The following is a 22,557-nucleotide window of genomic DNA, read 5'->3' as shown; positions in this document are numbered from 1 at the left end:
TAGAAGAAGGAGAAGAAAACCACCTCAAAGGGGCAGAAAACATATTCAACAAAATCATAGAAGAAAATTTTCCCAACCTTAAGAAAGACATGCCAATGAAGGTACAAGAAGCTTAGAGAACACCAAATAGATTGGATCACAAAGAAAAGTCCCCTTGCCACATAATAATCAAGATGCGAAATATACAGAATAAAGAAAGAATATTAAGAGCAGCTAAGGAAAAAGGCCAAGTAACATATAAAGGCAAACCTATCAGAATTACACCTGATTTCTCCATGGAAACTCTGAAAACAAGAAGGTCCTGGATAGATATTCTACCAACATTAAGAGACCATGGATACCAGCCCAGATTACTATACCATGCAAAGCTCTCAATCACTATAGATGGAGAAAAGTAGATATTCCATGACAAAACTAGATTCAAGCAATACATATCCACTAACCCAGCCCTACAGAAAGTTTTGGAAGGAAAGCTCCAACCCAAGTAAGTTAACTATAACCAGAAAAACATAGGCATTAGAGAATCCCTCCCTACCAACAGTCAAAAGAACAAAGGGGTGAAATTCCACACATAATTCCACCAAAAACAACCATTCCAAATCAAAGAACAATGAGCAATCAATGGTCATTAATATCTCTCAACATTAATGGCCTTAACACATCCATAAAAATTCACAGGCTAGCAGAATGGATTCAAAGACAGAACCCATCCTTCTGCTGTATACAAGAAACACACCTCACCCTCAAAGACAGACATTACCTGAGAGTTAAAGGCTGGGAAAAATTTTTCCAATCAAATGGACCCAAGAAACAAATAGGGGTAGCAATCCTAATACCTAACAAATTAGACTTTAAAATAAAATCAATCAAAAGAGATGAAGAAGGCCATTACATACACATTACAGGCAAAATCCACCAAGATGAAGTTTCTATCCTGAACATCTATGCACCAAATACAAAGGCATCCACATTCGTAAAAGAAACATTACTAAAATTTAAATCACTTATAAAACCCCACACACATATAGTGGGAGATTTCAACACACCACTCTCACCACTAGACAGGAATACCAGACAGAAACTCAACAAAGCTGCAAAGGGTCAAATAGAAGTAATGACCCAACTAGGATTAACAGACATCTACAGAACACTTCATCCACATAAAAAAGAATATACCTTCTTCTCACAACCACATTGAACCTTCTCAAAAATCGACCACATACTTGGCAACATATCAAACATCAGCAGCTTCAAAAAAATTGGAATAACTCCATGCATCTTATCAGACGACCATGCTTTAAAATTAGAATTCAACAACAACACAAATTGCAGAAAACTAACTGCACCATTCCTTGGTCAAAGAAGAAATAAAAAAAAGAAATTAAAGACTTCCTAGAATTCAATGAGAATGAAGACACAACATACCCAAAGCTATGGGACACTTTGAAAGCATGCTATGGGGGAAGTTCATAGTACTATGTGCCCACATGAAGAAACTGGGGAATAGTATTATTAGAGAACTAACAGCACAGCTGAAAGCTCTAGAATACAGAGAAGCAAACTCCCCAGGAGGAGTAGACACCAGGAAATATACAAAGAATCAATGCAATGAAGAGTTGGTTCTTTGCGAAAATCAACAAGACAGACAAAATTTTGTCCAAAATTACCAAACAACAGATTTGAATATGCAGATTAACAAAATCAGAAATGAAAAGCGGGACATAACAACGTACTCTGAGGAAATTCAGAGAATCATCAGGTCATAGTTTGAAAACCTACAATCCACAAAATTTGAAAATCTAAAGTAAATGGATGAATTCCTGGATAACTATCACATGCAAAAATTAAATCAAGAACAGATAAGCAATTTCAATAGACCTATAACCCCTATGGAAATAGAAGCAGTCATCAAAAGTCTCCCAACCAAAAGACCCCAGGTCCTGATGGCCTCAGTGCTGAATTGTACCAGAACAGCTCATAACAATTCTTCTCAAAGTATTCCACACAAGAGAAGCAGAAGGGTCTTTGCCAAACTCTTTCTACGAAGCTTCAATAACCTTGATCCCAAAGCCACACAAAGACAAAACTAAGAAATAGAACTTCAGACCAATGTCCCTCATGAACATTGATGAAAAAATAATCAATAAAATACTGGCATATCGGATCCAAGAAGACATCAAAAAATCATTCACAACTATCAAGTAGGTTTCATCCCAGGGATGCAGGGATGTTTCAACATATGAAAATCCACCATATAAACAAACTGAAAAATAAAAATCACATAATCATCTCACTAGATAGTGAAAAAGCCTTTGACAAAATCCAACACCCCTTCATGATAAAGTTCTTGGAGAGATCTGGGATAACAGGATCTTACCTAAACATAATGCAAGCTATATACATTAAACAAACAGCCAACATCAAACTAAATGGACAGAAACTCAACGTATTTCCTCTAAAATCAGGAACAAAACAAGGCTGTCCACTCTCTCCATACCTTTTCAACATGGTACTTGAAGTTCTAGCCACACGACAACAAAGGGGATCAAAGGGGTACAAATTGGGAAGGAAGAGGTCAAACTTTCACTGTTTGCAGATGATATGATAGTTTACATCAATGACCCAAAGAACTCTACCAGGGAACTCTTAAAGCTGACTAACACCTTCAGCAAAGTGGCAGGCTACAAGATCAACTCAAGAAAATCAATAGCCCTACTATATACAGATGATAAAAAGGCTGAAAAAGAAATCAGAGACAAAAAGGCAGGCCACAGAATGGGAAAAGATATTCACTAACCCTACATCTGAGAGAGGGCTAATCTCCAAAATTTACAAAGAACTCAAGAAACAAGTCTCCAAAACACCAAAGGATCCAATTAAAAGGTGGGGTACAGAGCTAAATAGAGAATTCTCAGTAGAGGAGGCTAAAATGGCCAAGAGACACTTAAGAAAGTGCTCAACATCCTTAGCCATCAGGGAAATGCAAATCAAAACAACTCTGAGATACCATCTTACTCCTGTCAGAATGGCTAGAATCAAAAACACCGAAGACAATTTATGCTGGAGGGGATGTGGAGAGAGAGGAACATTCCTCCACTGATGGTGGGAGTGCCGACTCATACAGCCTCTTTGGAAATCAGTATGGAGATTCCTCAGGAAAATGGGAATTAATCTACCACTAGACCCAGCAATTCCACTCTTAGGAATTTATCCAAATGAGGCAGGTTCATACAACAAGGGCATCTGCTCCACTATGTTCATAGCAGCATTATTTGTAATAGCCAGCACCTGGAAGCAACCTAGATGCCCCTCAACTGAAGAGTGGATAAAGAAAATGTGGTACATTTACACAATGGAGTATTACTCAGCAGAAAAAAACAATGGAATCTTGAAATTCGCAGGGAAATGGATAGCACTGGAAGAAACCATCCTGAGTGAGGTAACCCAGTCGCACAAAGACAAACATGGTATGTACTCACTCATATATGGATTTTAGACATGGATCAGGAGAGTGCTAGTCTGCACTTCCACTGATATAGAGTCTGGGAAACAGGAAAGAACCTAAAAGATATGCATATATGCATAGTACCCAAGAGAAGAGGACTGAGAAAAGATAACATGGCGAGGGGTGGGAGGGAGTGGGACCTGGGAGGAAGAGAGGGGGTGAAGAGGAAGAGAGTTGGTCATGGGGGAACAGGAAGTTGAGGGGGTGGGGGTAGAATAGGGGGAAGAGGGAATCATAGGATAGAAGACAGATCAGGCACCAGAGTGACCTCGAGTGATCTAAAGGGATAACACCAATTGGCAAGCTAAGCAATAGTGGAGAGACCACCTCGAATGCCCATTCCTGATAATGAACTTGATGTCTATAACCATCCGGAGCCTTCATCCTGTGACTGATGGAAGCAGAGGCAAACACACAAAAAGCACTGAACTGAACCCAAGGAACCCAGTTACAGAGAGAGAGGAGTGATGAGCAAATTGGAAAAGAATGGGCTGGCAAAACCAGCAGAGACAGCTGATCTGAACAGGGGAGAGCTCTTGGACCCCAGACCGACAGCGGGGAGGCAAGCATGGGACTGATCTGGACCCCCCAAATGTGAGGGTCAGCAAGAAGGCCTGGGCAACCTATGGGGCCTTGAGCAGTGTATCAGTGTCTATCCCTGGTATACAAACAGTCTTTGTGTGCCTATAGCACAAAGAGGGATGCTCTCTCAGCCTGGACTCTTAGGGGAGTGCCTGGACCCTACCCAGAGTAAAATGACAGACTCTAGATATTCCCTATGTGGAAGGATTTGGCAATAGGGTGGGAGGGTGGGGGGGAAGGGGAATGCGGGAGGAGGGGAGGGAGAGGGAACTGGGATTGACATGTAAAACAAGCTATTTAAAATTAAAATAAAAAATGATAAAAAAAGAAATCAGAGAAACATCACCCTTTACAATTGCCACAAACAATATAAAATACCTTGGGTAACACTAACCAAACAAGTGAAAGACCTGTATCAGAAGAACTTTGAATCTTTAAAGAAAGAAATTAAAGAAGCCCTCAGAAAATGGAAAGATCTCCCATGCTCTTGGATAGGTAGGAACAATGTAGTAAAAATGGCAATCCTGCCAAAAGCAATCTACAGATTCAATGCAATCCCCATTAAAATCCCAGCACAATTCTTCACAGACCTTGAAAGAACAATAATCAATTTTGTATGGAAAGCCAAAAGACCCAGGATAGCCAAACAACCCTGTTCAACAAGGCAACGTCAGGAGGCATCACCATCCTTGACCTCAAGCTCTATTATAGAGCTATAGTCCTGAAAACAGCTTGGTATTGGCACAAAAATAGACAGGTAGACCAATGGAATCAAATTGAAAACCCGGATATTAACCCACACACATATGAACATCTGATCTTTGACAAACAAGCTAAAAATATACAATGGAATAAAGAAAGCTTCTTCAACAAATGGGGCTGGCATGTAGAAGAATGTGGATCGATCCATGTTTATCGCCATGCACAAAACTTAAGTCCAAGTGGATCAAAGCCCTCAACATAAATCCAGCCACACTGAACCTCTTAGAAGAGAAAGTGGGTGGTACCCTTGAATGAATTGGTACAGGATACACCAATAGCACAGACAGTGAGATCAACAATTAATAAATGGGACCTCCTGAACCTGAGAAGCTTCTGGAAGGCAAAGGACACAGTCAGGAAGACAAAAAGGCAGCCCACAGAATGGAAAAAAATATTCACTAATCCCACATCTGACAGAGGGTTGATCTCCAACATTTACAAAGAACTCAAGAAGCAAGTCTCCAAAACATCAAAGGACCCAATTAAAAAGTGGGTTACAGAACTAAATAGAGAATTCTCAATAGAGGAGTCTAAAATGGCTGAGAGGCAGTTGAGAAAGTGCTCAACATCCTTAGCCATCTGGGAAATGCAAATCAAAACAACTCTGAGATACCATCTCACTCCTGTCAGAATGGCTAAAATAAAAAACACCAATGACAATTTATGCTGGAGAGGATGTGGTGAAAGGGGGACACTCCTCCATTGCTGGTGGGAGTGCCACATGGTTCAGCCACTTTTGAAATCAGTATGGAGATTCCTTAGAAAAATGGGAATAAACCTACCACAAGACCCAGCAACTCCACTCTTAGGCAAATATCCAAAAGATGCCCATTCATACAACAAGGATGTCTGCTCCACTATGTTCATAGCAGCATTATTTGTAATAGCCAGAACTTGGAAGCCACCTAGATGTCCCTCAACCGAAGAGTAGATAGAGAAAATGTGGTACATTTACACAATGGAGTACTATTCAGCAGAAAAACACAATGGAATCCTGAGATTTGCAGGCACATGGATGACACTAGAAGAAACCATCCTGAGTGAGGTAACCCAATCACAAAAAGAGAAACATGGCATGTACTCTCTCATAGATCTGGGGAGTGCCAGCCTACAATCCCATGGCCAGAGAGTGTGGGAAACAGAAACTTCATTTAGTGGTTGATCTAAGAAGAGGCAGACTCCCTCGGTTAAGTACTGAGCTGAACTCAAGAAAGCCAGTAACAGAGAGGGAGGACTGAATCCAAAGGGATTAAGACTGGGCTGGTTTAACCCCCAGAAACAGCTGACCAGACAAAGGTTAACTCTTGAATCCCAGGCATCAGCCTGGGAATCCAGCATGGGACTGATCAAGAACCCCTGAATGTGAGTGTCAGTGAGTAGGCCTAGGTAATCTATTGAACCTTGGGCAGCAGATCAGTACCCATCCCGAGTATACACACGGACTTTGGACTCCCATCCAACAATGTGAGGTGCACTCTCACCCTGAACTCTTGGGGAAGGGTCTAGGCCCTGCCCTATATGAAATGACAGGCTATGGATACTCCCATGGAGGGTCTCACCCTCCCTGGGGAATGAGGGGATCATGGGGGGGCTAGTGGGAGGGCATGGTAGGAGAGGAGGGAAAGGGAGAGTGACCTGGAACTGACTTGTGAAGCAACCTTGTTTCTTATCTAAATTTAAACGGAAAAATAAATTAAAAAAATAAATGAGATCCAGACACAATTTTATTGCAACTAATCAACATTATTGTACTTGACAAGCGCCTAGTATCAACCATGTATAACTTTTTGCTACCTTTCACTCCGGTAATGAAACACAGACATTTTCCATGTGTTTCAATGACAGCTATACACAGCTACAGCATTCGACTGACTCTATATTTGTAGCCTTGAGAAGAGCAAACCAAGGTTATTCAGGAAAATGACTCTGGACCAATTACTCAAATCAAGAAATTTGTCTTCTGAAATTGGTTTTGAAGGCATATTATTTTAAATGGAGAAAAAGATTGAAAATGTGAAACAATCATTTTCTTTTTGGATGGAAAGCGCTGGTCTCATGTCCTGTCAATTTTGTTTTATTGCCGGTGAAGGCCCTGTTTGAATAGCACACAACTGAGGTGACAGTCACTTTTGAAAACAACGGTGCTGCAGAGGTCAGGAGTGAGTGGATGATGACCTGGGCTGAACTGTTTTCTCCTGCCTTAGAGTCTTGGCCTTCATAGTTCTCACCCAGTTTATACTCTCCAAAGACATTATTAATAACAGAGCCCTTAATTGGCAGGAAAATCATTGCCGCTATTTTTCACATCTGAAATCGAAATCTAATACACTTAAGCGGGTGCGAATGAGTTATTTAAGCGTGTTGATTTGCTGTGTGTCTGTGCAGGATGCTGTGGTTGCCATGGAATCCCTGCCTGATTCCTGTGAAGGTAGAGCTGATTGAATCTATAAAAAGATAAACGTGGAAAATATGTTTATAAAATCCACTTTGGATGAAGTTGTTACAGTGAAAAAAAGGCTTTGAATTTATTTTAAAAGGCCATAAACCCCTCTCAGAGTACTTAAATCTGCCCTCTGAGAACTGCAGTAATGACAGTTGTCTTGGAGAAATTTTATCAAGAAAAAGCCAAGGAAGGTTGCACATAATTGAATCACAATGAATATAGAGGGATTTAGCTATGTGATCTGTGGAGAAAGAACTCTTCTTAAATGTAATACTATGTTTCTCTTTCTTCGACTTATGTATGGTAATTATAACTGAAATATGAATTGATGTTTCTGTTATCAGCAACATGACCTTTTGATAATACAAGCTCTTTAATATATTATCTATAAAAATATCTCCAAATGTCAGGGAGTCTGAAAATTACATGTAATAAATCATTGATTGAAAAATTTACCCTTACATATAAAGCTAAATTCATTTTTATGTTAAAAACCAAAATATCTATCTTTGCACATAACATGAAACTGTACTTAAATTATACTAATGATTTCACCAGGAAATTCCAACCATGAAATCATTTTCAATTATGTGACAGATTTACAAATCTTTCATCTAAAACGAATGGAGTGGAATGGACATAGTATGAAGAATAACTTCTTCCACATATATTTAGTTGGTTACTAATTGCATGCTGTTGAGTTAAGAAATCTGTATAAATACTCTCAATGCACTGGGACCATCATTAAAATCCAGGAGAAGGTGAAAGATTGTAAAAGACAAAGGGAAATAAGGACTGGAGTAAAACAGTTTCTTCTGGTTATGAAAGAAAACAAATCTTCAAATTACAAAATACGCACACTTTAGAACTAATACCTATCACATATACAAAAGAACTACCAAACAGAGTGTTTCGGAGCTCACTAATTCAACTCTTCTTTTCATACCTACATTTCACCATTTTATTTTAATTATGTTAACAGCATTTTTACACCATATCTTTTGTAGAAATCATGTAATTTTTAGAACCAGTCAAGCTAATCCACCAAGGTAAGAAGGGCTCTAATGAATTTTCTCATTTCTAGTAATTCCTGCCTCACATGAAAGAAAAATTCAGAGTTTGATTCTTTGGAAGCAGAAAGATTGTAAAAGTAGAGATTTTGGAAGAGAGCTGCAAAATCCCATTGTCTCCACACGACAGGGACATTGCACTCATGAACACATGGCAGCTGGGATTGGCTGCACAAAATCAAGTGAGTTAGTATTCCACCATGTATGAGGGAGGGTTTCTCTGGCCACTTCCCCAACTGAGGAGCTAATGTCAGTTAATAGTTCCTGTGTGAGAGAAATTTTTTTTCAGTGTGTGGCTCCTGGCAGGTTACTAATGCTGCAGTCTATGTCCCTGAAATTAATTCTCACATAGACTGTCTAATGGAATAAAATGGAATGTGTAATACATAAATAAATAAGACATAAAGGTGGTAGGCATATGTGGCAGTGGAGTCCTAGGAGTAGTTGTAAGCATGAATTGTGTATTAACATGATCAAAACATATTGCGCACATTTATAAAATTGTCAATAAAATAAAAAAATTATTTTTGAAAGCGCAAAGACTAGTAATACTCTTTATATTGCAAACACTACACTTTATGCTACAGGCTTGAATCCATTTGTTTCATAAAATTTTAATACCTTTTTGAGTAAGCCCATCACTTAACAGTTGTGGCCCTTACCTAGGCCTTTGTGTCAGAAAAGAACCAATATGTATCTAAATATTTGGGGTATATGTAGTTACTGGATTGATGACAATTTAAAACAAGGGAACACACTGAAAGGTCTTTAGCACTGTCTATTTTAAGATAATGACAATGTCTTTATAATAACAATAATTGTTTAATATTAGAGAGACTGTAAATGATAATATGAAGAGAATGGAGATTAATATGGGTACATCCCATACAGATCTAAGCTTTAATAAAAAGCTTTGTTTCTCTAAAAGTTAGAATATCAACTTACATCCCTAAGAGATTCAGAAGTCACAGCTGTCACCATCAGTGCATCAAGTCTTGTTGGACTGATTGAGACCAAGTTTTGCTGTCCTAGCCTAAAATGCAGGGACCAAGGCTCCTTCCATTTCATGCTGGTTTAATCACTACTTGCCCATTGCACATGCAACATGATGTACAACTCCTAGTTCCTATACATTGCACTTTGGAAATTTTCTTTTAACATTTTAGGTTTTCCAAATAATCTTTGGAATTAGCTGATCATTGTTGGCAAGGTCTGAGGCCCTTACCTCAGGGGATTACAGAAGTGAAGATGCCTGTTCAAGAGACATTGATTTATTTGAATCTGTTCCAAATATTCTAACTAGCTCATGAGTCTACACAGCTAATATAAATGGAAGAACTATTTTCCCAATTAAATCTTCTATAGGCCTTTGAAAACTCCAAGACTAGAGAAGCTTTCATTTGATATTTAGTCTTTGATAATGTTTTTCTTGCAGTGTTTATCATCGTTTATACATAGTTGTGGGAAGTTTCCGTTTTCCTGGACCTGGTACATACCAGGACATGAATCTAAACAGGAAATATGAGCCTGTAGTGAGATCTTTAGAAACAGAAGACTTCTTTTACTCATAGGAATCCATCAGCAGTGTTTCAAATTTTAAATCATTACCTTTGTATTGTTAGGTAGAAATATATTTCTGAGGGAGGTCGGTGCTAGCATATCTCTTTAAAGTGAGACCTGTTTTGAGTGTTTCACTTCAGTGGACTGGAAATAGAAAAATTAACATAATTCATTTAGAGATCAAAATTTTTGTGTCAGAAAATAATGGAGTTGGACATCAATTTCTGCTTCCTGTATGAAGTTTTATGTACTTGCAAAACCACAGATTCTTTTTTGTTTCTGAAGATACTTTCCCCGAAGATTTGACTATCCAACTTTCTTTACAGTAAGTGTTGATGTTATATTTAGATCTTTTTATTTTAGATATTCACTTGGACACACTTATACCACTCAAAAAGACTGAGATAAAGTGAAGACTTGTGGAAATGTGTTGAGTGAAATCACTTGATGATCTTTTTGTGTTTACTGAACAACTGTAAGTTACCATGTGTTCTCAAAGGCACATGAGCACATGAAGAATTTGTGATCAATACAGCAAAAGACCCTTCATTTTCCACAACAAAATTTAGACATAAAATGTATGTTTATGATGGCAGCAAGAAAACACCTTAATTAAATATTTCTTTGCTAATATTGTATTAGTATAGGAAATATGTAAATTGGAAATAGTAAACAAAATCACACAAAACCACACACCCAAAATCAGAATACACAGAGTATTTTTGTAGACATATTTGAATTATTTTCTATTTTACCAAATAACAAATGAAATAGGGTGTATATATTAAAAAGAGAAATAGATTTGTTATGTTGGTTTATTGCACATATTATTTGGGATGTTACTATTTTGAGATGAATTTTAAATGAAAATATTTAGAATTGCTTATCATTCCAAATGTTTAGCATGTCGGGAAACCAATGTCCATCAAGATGATCTTCTAGTAAATGTATAATGTATTTTGAGCCTATCTCCTTCATTGCCATCTACTTCCATTCCTTTCACTCTTCTGCCTCTCACTTGTATCCTTTGTTCAGAGAGCTTCACTTTTGCAGTCATATCACCTATACCCATACGAATTGACTTTTCTATAACTGTTTGGGAATCAACAAACAAAATCAATGCAATATTAATGTTTCAGATATCGACTTATTAAGTTAACATAATCACTTCCAGTTGGATTAATAGTCCTGTAAAGATTATAACATCATTCTTCTTTATGGATGAAAGTAGTTCCAGAAACATAAAACTGAATTTTAAAATATATTAATGCCTGTTTAATTATTAAGTTTTTAAAAAATAATTAACAGCAATTTAAATGGAAAGCACTCATATTCTCCAAGTTTTGTGTAATCTGATTTTTAATAGTCTATAGTACAGTTTACATGAGTTTAAATATGATATGGCTGTAGGGCTCTGTTCTTGCTTTTTGTGTAAGAACTATGTTGGCTTTAGAAAATTTGTTCTTGTGGAACCCACTGCTGATTAAAGAGTGAAAGGTGCTTGGAATACAGAAATTAAGGTTTGAAAGTGAGAGAACTAGACAGTTTTCTAAGTTTATGCTCTATCACATGCTTGCCTTCATCAGTCTGAAGCTTCAAGTATGGCAACTTTAGATCTTCTATATAAGATACATGTGTTTTTGAATTGTGTACAATGTTCATCATAGCTGCTGTCAGAAGAAAGTGAAGATGTTTCATGTGGCCTTAACCACTATTAAAGTATGTAGATGAGTTTTCTCCTGCTTGTCTCTAACTGAAACATAGACCTTCACATATAATTGTTGAGAGCATGTAAATGTAATAAAATACAAAATTTCTAATACATTTTTATTATATGTACTAAATGTTGACAGTGAGACACTAGGAGACTATTATTTTTACTCAGGAGTATGTTTGCAATAATCATTAACAGAGATTCCCATGGTTTCTTGTAACTGATACAGTGACACAAGAACAACACTGCTAACAGCTAGCATTCATTTAGATGTCACAGATAGTCAGCAGAGTTTGAAGAAAACTCAAAACTAAACAAAGCACCCTGTGATGTTGTAGATCCTTGTAGTAAGATAATATATGTAGTAAGTAAATAATCTTGATACTCTACCACAAGCATGTGACACATAATTCAATTGTCTGCCATTTTATTTTTCAGTGTGTCTGGGATTATTATATCATACATTATGAATAATAAATCTAGAGTCTTAATTACTGTCACTATCACATGCCCTAATTTCAGATGAGTGCTATTAATGTAGTGAATATAACCTTATAGATTGATTATACAAATGTACAAAAAGAAAACTAAGAGATTATCATGAAAAAGATAGCTTTGAACTAATGGTGCTTGAGACAAAGAAACTGGAAAACTCTTAAATCATGTTGTCTCATATCTTTAACTTAGAAATTGCAAATGGATTCATGTTTGTAACTTGTTTAGTAACTAATACATAGCTATGCCTTCCCACACTAGTTATAACATTTTTGTGAGCACTTTGTATTTGGAGATCTGGTCACTGAATTTCTATTTTAGAACCTCAGAACCTATCTATATTTCAGTTTCTGTTTCATTACCTAGTTTATCACAACAGTTCTGAAAAGGAAAGACTCAGCTGTTACAGTAGTCTGTGAAAGTTTTGGGTTAGTTCATTTCAGGTAAAAGGATATGGGACAATTACAGTCCATATAATGTGTTTACTAAATGTGAGAGCCACTGATGAAATGGACAGGATCATAGTACCTGAGAACCCTGACAATAAGAATCCAATAAAGTAATTACTGCAGGTAGTACTGTGCAAAATAATGTTAGAGCTATTTGTCACAGTTTAAAACCAGACTTATGAGACTTTATAAAAACACTTGAAGAGTAGAAGGGATGGGGGATGTTCTTATGTATATATCTTTCTGTTATTGGTTGATGAATAAAACACTGTTTAGTCAGAGAGGCAGGAAGATAGGCAGGGCTAGAAGATGCCGAGAATTCTGGGAAAGGTAGGCAGAGAGAGCCCTCCGAAAAGCTGTTTTCATTTAGACCACAAAGGGATAACAGGCCTAGGAATTTTCTGGTAAGCCAAGACCATCTAGAAAAACAGATTAGTAGTTATGGGTTAATAATTAAGAGAGAGCTAGCCATTAAGAAACCCTACCTATTGGCCAACAGTTTTGTAGTTAATATTGTATCTGTGTGTTTATTTGGGCCTGAAAAGGGTGGCAGGATTTGGTGGGACTAGAAACCACCAGCAACAATAGACGTCCATGTAAACCTAACATGCCTCTGTATAAAGTTACAATATAATAGCATCGAAAGTATGATTCATGGCCATTATTGTTTTGGTTACTGCCCAGATCACATTTGGCATTTTTCTTCTAAGGTATTAAGAGTCAACACCTATTTATACTAGTTAATAGTCTTAGGGTTTATTGACATCACTACTTTCTATTATTCTTAATAGGAATAATAATTGTTATGTGTTTTATGGTGTAATGTGTTTTCCATAACCAATTTTGAATATCTGAATGAGAAAGACACGTTTGTATGCTCTTCTGTATATAAATAAGTTGAAATTTAGAGAGAAATCCTAATATCTGCAAAATTATTGGAGCAGAACCATGGATAATCCTTAAGAGGAATTCAACAGATGGTTACTGAATAGCAGATGAGGTTCACCACTGAGAAGATGTTAATGAAGCTGTGCCTCTGGCAGAAGGGAAATATAGGTTTGGTCACTCCTGCTGTCAGGTACTGTTCCCCTGAGCTGAAAACTCTGAAACAAACCTTATAGTAGAGTAAATGGGACAGAAAAACAATGTTACAGAGTTTATCCTGCTGGGTCTCACTGAGGATCCTGATGGTCAGAAAGCATTGTTTGTCATGTTTTTACTCATCTACATTGTGACAATGGTGGGAAACCTGCTCATTGTGGGGACAGTGATTGCCAGCCCCTCTTTGGGATCCCCGATGTACTTCTTTCTTTCCTTCCTCTCACTCATGGATGCTGTTTACTCCACTGCCATCTTGCCCAAGTTGCTTAAAGACTTAGTTTCTGATAAAAAGACCATCTCCTTCACAGCTTGTCTGGTTCAGCTTTTTGTGGAGCACTTATTTGGTGGTGCTGAGGTCTTCATTTTGGTGGTGATGGCCTATGATCGCTTTGTGGCCATATGTAAGCCACTGTACTATTTGACCATCATGAACCGGCAGGTTTGCATTCTCTTACTGTTGGCATCCTGGGCTGGAGGTTTTGCTCATGCTTTGATTCAAGTTATCTCTGTGTATATACTTCCTTTTTGTGGACCCAATATCATTGACCATTTTGCTTGTGACATGTATCCATTATTAGGACTTGCATGCACTGATACTTACTTCCTTGGCCTCACTGTAGTTGCTAATAATGGAGCAATGTCTATAGTGGTCTTTATCCTTCTCCTTGTCTCCTATGGAATCATTTTAAACTCTCTTAAGACTCACAGTCAGGAAGGGAGACACAAAGCCTTGTCCACCTGCAGCTCCCACATCATGGTGGTTGTCCTCTTCTTTGTTCCCTGCATTTTCATGTATGTTAGACCTGTGTCTAACTTTCCTATTGATAAATATGTTACTGTATTTTATACAATTTTTACCCCCATGTTGAATCCTTTAATTTATACCCTGAGAAATCTTGAGATTAAAAATTGTATGGCAAAGCTATGGAGTAAGATGTTCACTACAGGCATAATAAGAATTTCTCCTCACTGTGTATGTTAACAATGGTAAATAAACATTTAGCAATTAATTTTAGTGTTATTAATTCTAGTGTTCTTTATTTGTACCAATACTTTTTGTTGTGAGAACTTTGGTATTTTTGTGAATGTAGTTCATACAAGAATGTAATTTTGGTTTTCTTTATTGATACTGAAGTTGATCATATCATTATGCCTACTGGGCTTTCAACTTTTGTAATTCTGTATAATATTTTTACTTTTGTTCAATTTCCAAAAAATTGTACTTCTGTTATAATTTTATTGTTGGGTGTTTTTGACTGTACTGTGAACTAATTGCTTATTATCTATCACAATATTTTTTGTTTGTAAGTTTTATGTCACTATTGCCATCTATTTTGATGAACACAAACTTGAAATTTAATTTGCTGTTATTTTATAAGGATTTAAATGCTGATTAGTATTTATCAATAAAATAAGTCACATGTATATGTAATATACATATTTTGTTCAAAAATACCTATGCGTCAGAGGGCTCAGTGGGAATTACCACTCCTGAGCAGGTAGCATTAAAAAAAAGAAAAGTGATCAAATAATAGGTTGCAAACCACTAAGTAAAGTTCCTACAGGGGTCTCTGCTTCAGTCACTGACTCTAGTCTTCTGTCTCAAGTTTAGGCCCTTACTTCACTTCTAACAGCAAATGTTAGAAAGAATACACTCTTTCCTCCCAAAGTTGCTTTAGTTATAGTGTTTTATCACAGCAGCAGAAATTTAATCAAGACAAAAATAGTTTGTAAGAGTGTGATATCACCATGGCTGACAAAGAAATGTATTTTTAAGAGGATTGTGAAGGAAATTGAATTTTGGGTTTGAAAACCTTTGGAGTCCTCAGAGCTCAGTGTGATATTCTTTGAGATCTTATATAATAGGAATGTTGAGAGCAAAGTGGATAATGGTAGTTTGTCTTGTAAAGTTTCAGAAGGAAGCAAAGACTCTATGAGGTTTATTTATTTATTTATTTATTTTTGTTTTTCGAGACAGGGTTTCTCTGTGGCTTTGGAGGCTGTCCTGGAACTAGCTCTTGTAGACCAGGCTGGCCTCGAACTCACAGAGATCCGCCTGCCTCTGCCTCCCGAGTGCTGGGATTAAAGGCCTGCGCCACCAACGCCCGGCGAGGTTTATTTTTATAATATTTTGAATTAAGAATCTGCGGTTCCATCTTTACCCCAGTCCATCTTGTAGGCAGAACAAATTTTATTTTGAAGGGTTTGTGGCTTGGTCGGTGCCTTAGTCTCTCCACTGGAAGTCTTGACTGGTTAGAGTAGATGGCTGGTTAAGGTTCCTTAACCCTTATTGCTAGGCATTTGCTGATTATAGGTATTTCCACTGCTCTGTTTCTATCTCATCCTAGAGATGTCCCCAGATTCCAGTTGTTTCTCCCAATACTTCCATACTCCATCCTCACCTAATTTGAGCCATCCTGTTTCCATCCCCATTCCCGCTTCTAGGCTTACATTTCCCATCTACTTGAAATGTCTACTTTTTTCCTTTACAGTGAGATTTGTGCATTTCCCTGATTCCCTTGAGCCATCCTTATTATTTACCTTCTCTGGGTCTATGGTAAGAGAGACCAACTAATGAATGGCACAGCTGGAGATATCCTGAAAGTGAGACCACCAAGGAGGACCAGGATTCATAGGATGGATAACCAGATGCCCAGGATAGAACCAAACAGGTGACAAAAAGGGTTAATGAAATGATTCCTAATGATAGTCTGTTATACTCATAGATTGGAGTCTAGCCCATCTGTCATCAGAGATGTTTCATTCAGCAGCTGATAGAAACAGATACGAAGACCCATAGCCAAACATCGGGTAGAGCTCAAGGAATATTGATGAAGAGGGGAAGGAAGGATTGTAAAACCCAGAGGTCAAGTATACTACAAGAAAACTCACAGAACTAAGTTATCTGGGCTCATAGGGTCTCATGGAGACTGAATCAACAACCAGGGAACCTTTACGTGACTGCTCTAGGCCCCTTGCATATATGTTACTGTTGTGTAGCTTGGTCTTCTTGTGAGACTCATAGTAGTGAGAGCAGGGGCTGTCTTTAACTCTTCTTCCTGATTTTGGGACCGATTGATTCTTCCTGCTACCCATTCTTGCCGCGTCCAGCCTTAATAGATGAGGATACCTAGTCACACTGAAACTTGATTTACCATGGCTTGCTGATATCCACGGGAAGCATGCTTATATCTGAAACAGAGGGAGAGTAGATGGGAGGGTGAAGAGGGGTTCCTGGGGTGGAGGGAAAGGAGGTGAGAGAGAGGAACTATGAAGATGGAAGGTAAACTTGGATGGTATGTAAAAACAACAAAAAATAAACAAAACAGAAAATCTAGAATAATTGAAAATGATCTGTTTTTCTGGTCAGTTTGAGCTGAAGATTTGGCTCTGACTGGCAATCTTGACTTTAGATTTTCCAGTCCATTGAGACTCCTTCAGTCCTTAGAGTACTTAAAGTTACCAAGGAACAGGCTCAGCAGGGTGGGGTGACTAGAGGATTGGTTCATGATATTAGGATATATAAGATAGACTGGTAAACAGAACAACATACATACATACATACACACACACACACACACACACACACACACACAATAGCAAACCAGAAAAGCAGACATATGCAGATGAGGCACAAGATTAACAGTTTATGGTAGTGACCCACTCAGCCTCTCCAGAAGAGCTTGGGGGATCCAATCCCCTTCAACAGGTATTCTGGCCCACCAGAAGAGTGCTGGGACATCTCCCAGTCACCCCAAACTGTTATCAGCCACAAATTCACTCGAATCTTATGCAGACTTCATGGAAACCAGAGCTCCAATAGTCAAAAACAGAAACCAACTCTCCAACACCCAGAAACAGAAAACAGAACTTTCCCAGGCAAAACAGATGTTTGGCTCACAAACTCAATGGAGATGGCACATGGTTGATTTTGGGGTTCCATATGACCCACAAATGTTGTACCCAATGACTGGATCTCCCAAACCACCAAGAGACCAGATCTGATCCAAAAGCAAAAAGTCTTTTCAATTACGAGTTAACTCAAGTCCTCCATCCATCTGACACAACAGGTAGAGTAGTAGGGACCTGAAACAGTAGTGGGGCAGGGCATATATTTGGGGTATAGCAGGGCAGGTATCTGGGGGTCTGAGAGTTGCATAGCAACAGTCTCAGAATTGGCACACCTCTGGGATAGGGGAATCTCTTGTGAGTTGTTTGGTTAGCTGCAGCTGCAGAAAGGTTGCTATGCCTGGAGGCCATCCAAAGACCATTGCTACCTACTGCATTCCACTAGTATCAGTAAAACACCTTCTTATTGGTTCCTTACCACATGGATGGTATCAGACAGTTTCTTTCCAGTAATTATGGTAAGGTCTGGGTGAGGAGAGGGAGGGCTCAGTCAGGGGCCTACAACTTGCTGGGTCTTTTCTGTAGCTTGTCATGGCTGCCAAAGCAGAGTACTGAATGAGGGTCTGGGCCCTTCATTAGAAGCACAGAAGGAGCCAAAGCTGCTCTTTGTGATGGTCATTCCACTTGTAAATGCATTAGAGTTTCCCAAGTGCTACTTGCTTTGAAGACATGAGGGGGTCATGGAGATACTGAAATTTGCTGCTATGAGAGACCAGGAAAGGCCACTGGTGAAAGCGTAGCCTCAATTGCAGTAGAAATCCTAAGACAGAATATACAATAAAAGGGTAAAATTGTCATTATATGTGTTTTCTTGCATAGCATTATTTTGTGTGAAAATGTGTGATCAACATTTAGGGTTATTTAAAATTGGAATATTTGATTTCTTATTATAGTGATAATGAAAATATTTCTAACACATTTATATAAAATAATCTCTTAACTTAGCTGGTTACAATCCATTTTCATTATCAACATATTTTTTCTCAGCTATGTTAATTTAATTGTCTGTAATTCAGCACTTTAATATATGTCAGTGAAGTAGGTTTTGATGGACAGTGAAAGGCTTTCCACTTAACGTTTTTTAAAAAACACATTCCAGCATTACAGTCATCTCAAAGTATTCATGGATATGATAAGCATGTAGACCAAGAATAAATTAAATGTAAATAATTTGGAAAGCAATTAAATTCTTCACTATACCCTTAACATTATTCTGAGAGATTGTTTCTTTGATTTTGAAAATTTCTATTTTATTAATTAGAAACATTATCTTAATGAGTTATATATATGAACTGTGTTTAGGTTTATCTTATTATTTGGCAAATATACTAATATGCATATTTAACTTATTAGCTTAGGTTTCTCTGCTGATTTGATGTTGGCAGTTAGATTTCTAAACTTCCTTATTCAGTTTGTTTTCATTGTAATACACAGGTTTTTGTGTGTTGTATTTTTATTTAATTCTAAGTCTCATTTTATTTCCATCTTGATTGCAATAGTGGCCAATTTATCACTCTGTGATCTGATATATGATTCCCATGAGTTTGTGAACTTCAGTATATTGTGGCTATACAGAGGATAATGGATTATTTCAATTTTTCAAGATATTTGTTTAGTGACCTAATATATGCTATATTTTATAGAATGTTTCATGAACTGCTGATAAATATGTCTTCTGAAGTTTTTTGATGGAATTAAATTTGATTTCCTTTGTATGTTAATAGATTAGTCACTACGAAAATGAATGGAGTAGAAAGAGAATAAAATACAGTAAGCATAGTGATTAGTATAAAGACGAAAGAAAGTAGAAGGTGGGAAACCTGTGGAGGCCCAAGAGGTACCTGTGGCCGGGCGGTGGTGGTACACGCCTTTAATCCCAGCACTCGGGAGGCAGAGGCAGGCAGATCTCTGTGAGTTCGAGGCCAGGCTGGACCGATAGCCTCTGAAACAATACAGAGAAACCCTGTCTCATAAAAACCAAAAAAAAAAAAAAAAGACGTACCTGTGGAGGCCCAAAAATTCAAGATTGAAAGATAAAAATATGCGTTTAGGTAACAGAATTCTTCTAGGAGGCTATGGAAGTGTCCTTGCAAACCAGGCCCAACCATTTTTTGGAAAAAGGAGAGAGCAAGATGAAGGATTAAGGAGAGACTGGGGAAAAAAGCAAAAACAGAACAAAAGCAACAAAACACAGTAGAGAAAGGACAGATAGAGTCCAAACTACTCACAGTTCAGCTTTTTAATATAACACTTAATTTGCTGTTCACATTTAAAAGTACTCAAATCAATTTGGTGGTTAGCTACTCATTCTTGTCAAGATGCAATCATTTGCCTCTAGGGATTATTTAAGGGAAAACATTTATTTGAGATCACTCATTCCCTCCCCCCAATATTATAACAAACGTATGTCTCAAAAATAGCAGTGATGCAAAATACAACAATAGGTTTTGTTGCAAATATACATGGAAGAAATATTTTTTTTGATTTAACAACCCCAGAGGTTTCTGAAAGCTGAAATCTGCCCAAGCAGGAGTTTTCTATATTCTGCATTTAGTTCTCTAGATATCATGCTTTCCCATTGTTAAAGGAAGTCTGTGGAAGTTCTCAATGCCCTGGCATCTTCCACATATAGGATCATGGTTTAAATGAGGAAGAGACTAGGTTTAAGAGAGCCTGCTAAAGGATTCAAGACTGAAGACTTCTGTTTGCACTTGCTCCTTAAATTCCCAACTTTTGCTGACTTCACTATAAGTGACAGTAAACCAAAAATTTTACATAATTTCAGTGTTCACTTTTGTATTTATTTCAGCAAGTATAATTTTGGGTAAGTTAATTTCCAATTATTAGATTGACACTTTTCATATTTGTACAATCATATCAGTTTGATTCTGTATGAAGATGTTTTCCCAGACTGTGAGCATTTCCAACTACCCATTTCAATAAGTTTTGATGTTATTTCAGGTACTTGCTGTATACTTGGACACTTCTCTGAAAAACTGAATGGGAGCGATGTTGAAATGTATTTGTTATGGCAGCTTGGTATTCTTCCTGCATCTAAGCAACAATCACTAGTTATAATGTCTTCCCTGAAAGTACATGACTATATGACAAATTTGTAAGCAACACATTGAAGAAAGGCCTTTAGTTTATGGCAAGAATAAGATCAATACTGTCAATTTGTGAGATACAAAAGATCTTAAGCTAAAGTATCCTGGGAATTATCGAAAGTTAGTGAATCATTTAAAAGGTATTATATTCTCATAGGAAGTTTCTAAATAGGAAATATTAAGGTAATGATATATATATATAATTATCAGAATTAGAAGTATACATTTGTTACAAACAGATTGCTTTTATTTTCCATTTGACAAGTAACAATGGGAACAAGTTGTATGCAATTAAATGCCCAGTGCTTTTATTGTTTTATTTTATGAGATATTATATTTCATATGATGTTAATGAAGAAATATGATTGTTTATATGTATTTCTATTAGACAAAAACAAAATTTCTCAGCAGCTCAAGCAATAGTATGCAAGAGAATAAGTCAATTAAGTTCCAGTAGGTATATGTATGATTTTGTGTTTCTTAAAATTATCCCTGAAAAAATATTAGTATGTCTGTGTAGAGAAACTCAGAGGATTCTTTCTCCATATAGAACCTAAATTTTGTAATTGCATAGTTTTTACAGGTATATTTATAAAGCATTGTGTTTTGCTTAATTATATATAATACAACATTCATATGAGCATTTATGTATTTTGAGAATCGACTCCTACCCCATTTCTTCCTAGTCTCTCTATTTTCTGTCCCTTCTACATTCATAGAACCCCTTAGTTTCCTAGATAGCTCAACTTCTCCTTTTAGATTTTCTGCACATATGTGATTTTTGTCTATCTGAATTAAATAGAGAACACAAAATGAAATTAAAATGTGTTTGTCTTCATTAGACTGTCTTATTCATATTTGATATGAATATTTCAGGTTATTTCAATGTTGCTGAAAGCTATAATATCAATTTTTATTTTATTTTATTTTATTTTGGTTTTTTGAGACAGGGTTTTCTCTGTATTACTTTGGAAGTTGTCCTGGAACTTGCTTTGTAGACCAGGCTGGCCTCAAACTCACAGAGGTCTGCCTGTCTCTGTCTCCTGAGTGCTGGGATTAAAGGTGTGCACCACCAATGCCAGGCTAATATCACTCTTTTTTATGGCTACAAATAATAAAAAATATCTGTTATTCAGGGTCTTTTTGAAATCGTAAGACTTTTTTTTAAAAACCATGTTCTTAATAACAATATTATATCATTTTTTTAGAATAGTGCGTAGAATAGCTTAAGCTGAAATCAGGCATATTATTCTTCAGTCTTTATGGAACTAAATCTTTGGTAATTTATAGTAGAGTTTACTTGAGCTTACAAATGACATAGTGTAAGAACTCTATTTTCATTCTACTATATAAATGATTACGCTGGCATTTATATTTGTCCTAGTGAAACTCAACATATTAACAACATGATATCAGTATTACTGATAAATATTGGCAGGTGCTAAAACCAGTAGAAAAGAAGAAACAAATGAGACACAAACGATATAAATGATGCTATATTCTTATGTTTACAGAAGGATACTCTTTTTCTGTCTGTGACTTGATGGGCATCTCTAGATCCAGAGGGAATTATTCATGTGAATGAGGTATGCAGATAGTACATTGAAACTACTAAGAAAGCTCAAACTGTGCACATATCTTCCACTATCACTTCTACATGAGTAGAATTTGCTTGCTTAAATCAAGCCAAAATAGATTTTTCACAAGTAAATGTTGGTAGTTCTTATACACAATGAAACAGACAATCTCTTACAGAGATAATTTTAGCATATGTCAAAGAAGTTCAAATATTGTGAAAATCACAGTAGTATGTGTAATTGTGAGAATTGATAGTAGCAGTAATGAAATGGCAGAATTACA

At 37.0% G+C, this 22,557-nt stretch overlaps 1 protein-coding gene across 1 annotated transcript; it reads left to right on the top strand.

Moving 5' to 3' along the window:
- Positions 1–13,709: 13,709 nt before the first annotated feature.
- LOC101831535 (olfactory receptor 4A5-like) lies at positions 13,710–14,663 on the top strand. The gene has a single exon (XM_005064974.2). It carries the CDS (start codon positions 13,710–13,712, stop codon positions 14,661–14,663), a length of 954 nt encoding a protein of 317 aa, XP_005065031.1.
- The last annotated feature ends 7,894 nt before the right edge of the window (positions 14,664–22,557 follow it).

The sequence above is a fragment of the Mesocricetus auratus genome, unplaced genomic scaffold, assembly GCF_017639785.1.
Source record: "Mesocricetus auratus isolate SY011 unplaced genomic scaffold, BCM_Maur_2.0 Super-Scaffold_100004, whole genome shotgun sequence".
NCBI classification, from domain to species: domain Eukaryota; kingdom Metazoa; phylum Chordata; class Mammalia; order Rodentia; family Cricetidae; genus Mesocricetus; species Mesocricetus auratus.
The sequence above is the reverse complement of the archived record's forward strand: the minus strand, read 5'-3'. Positions and strand labels throughout refer to the sequence as shown.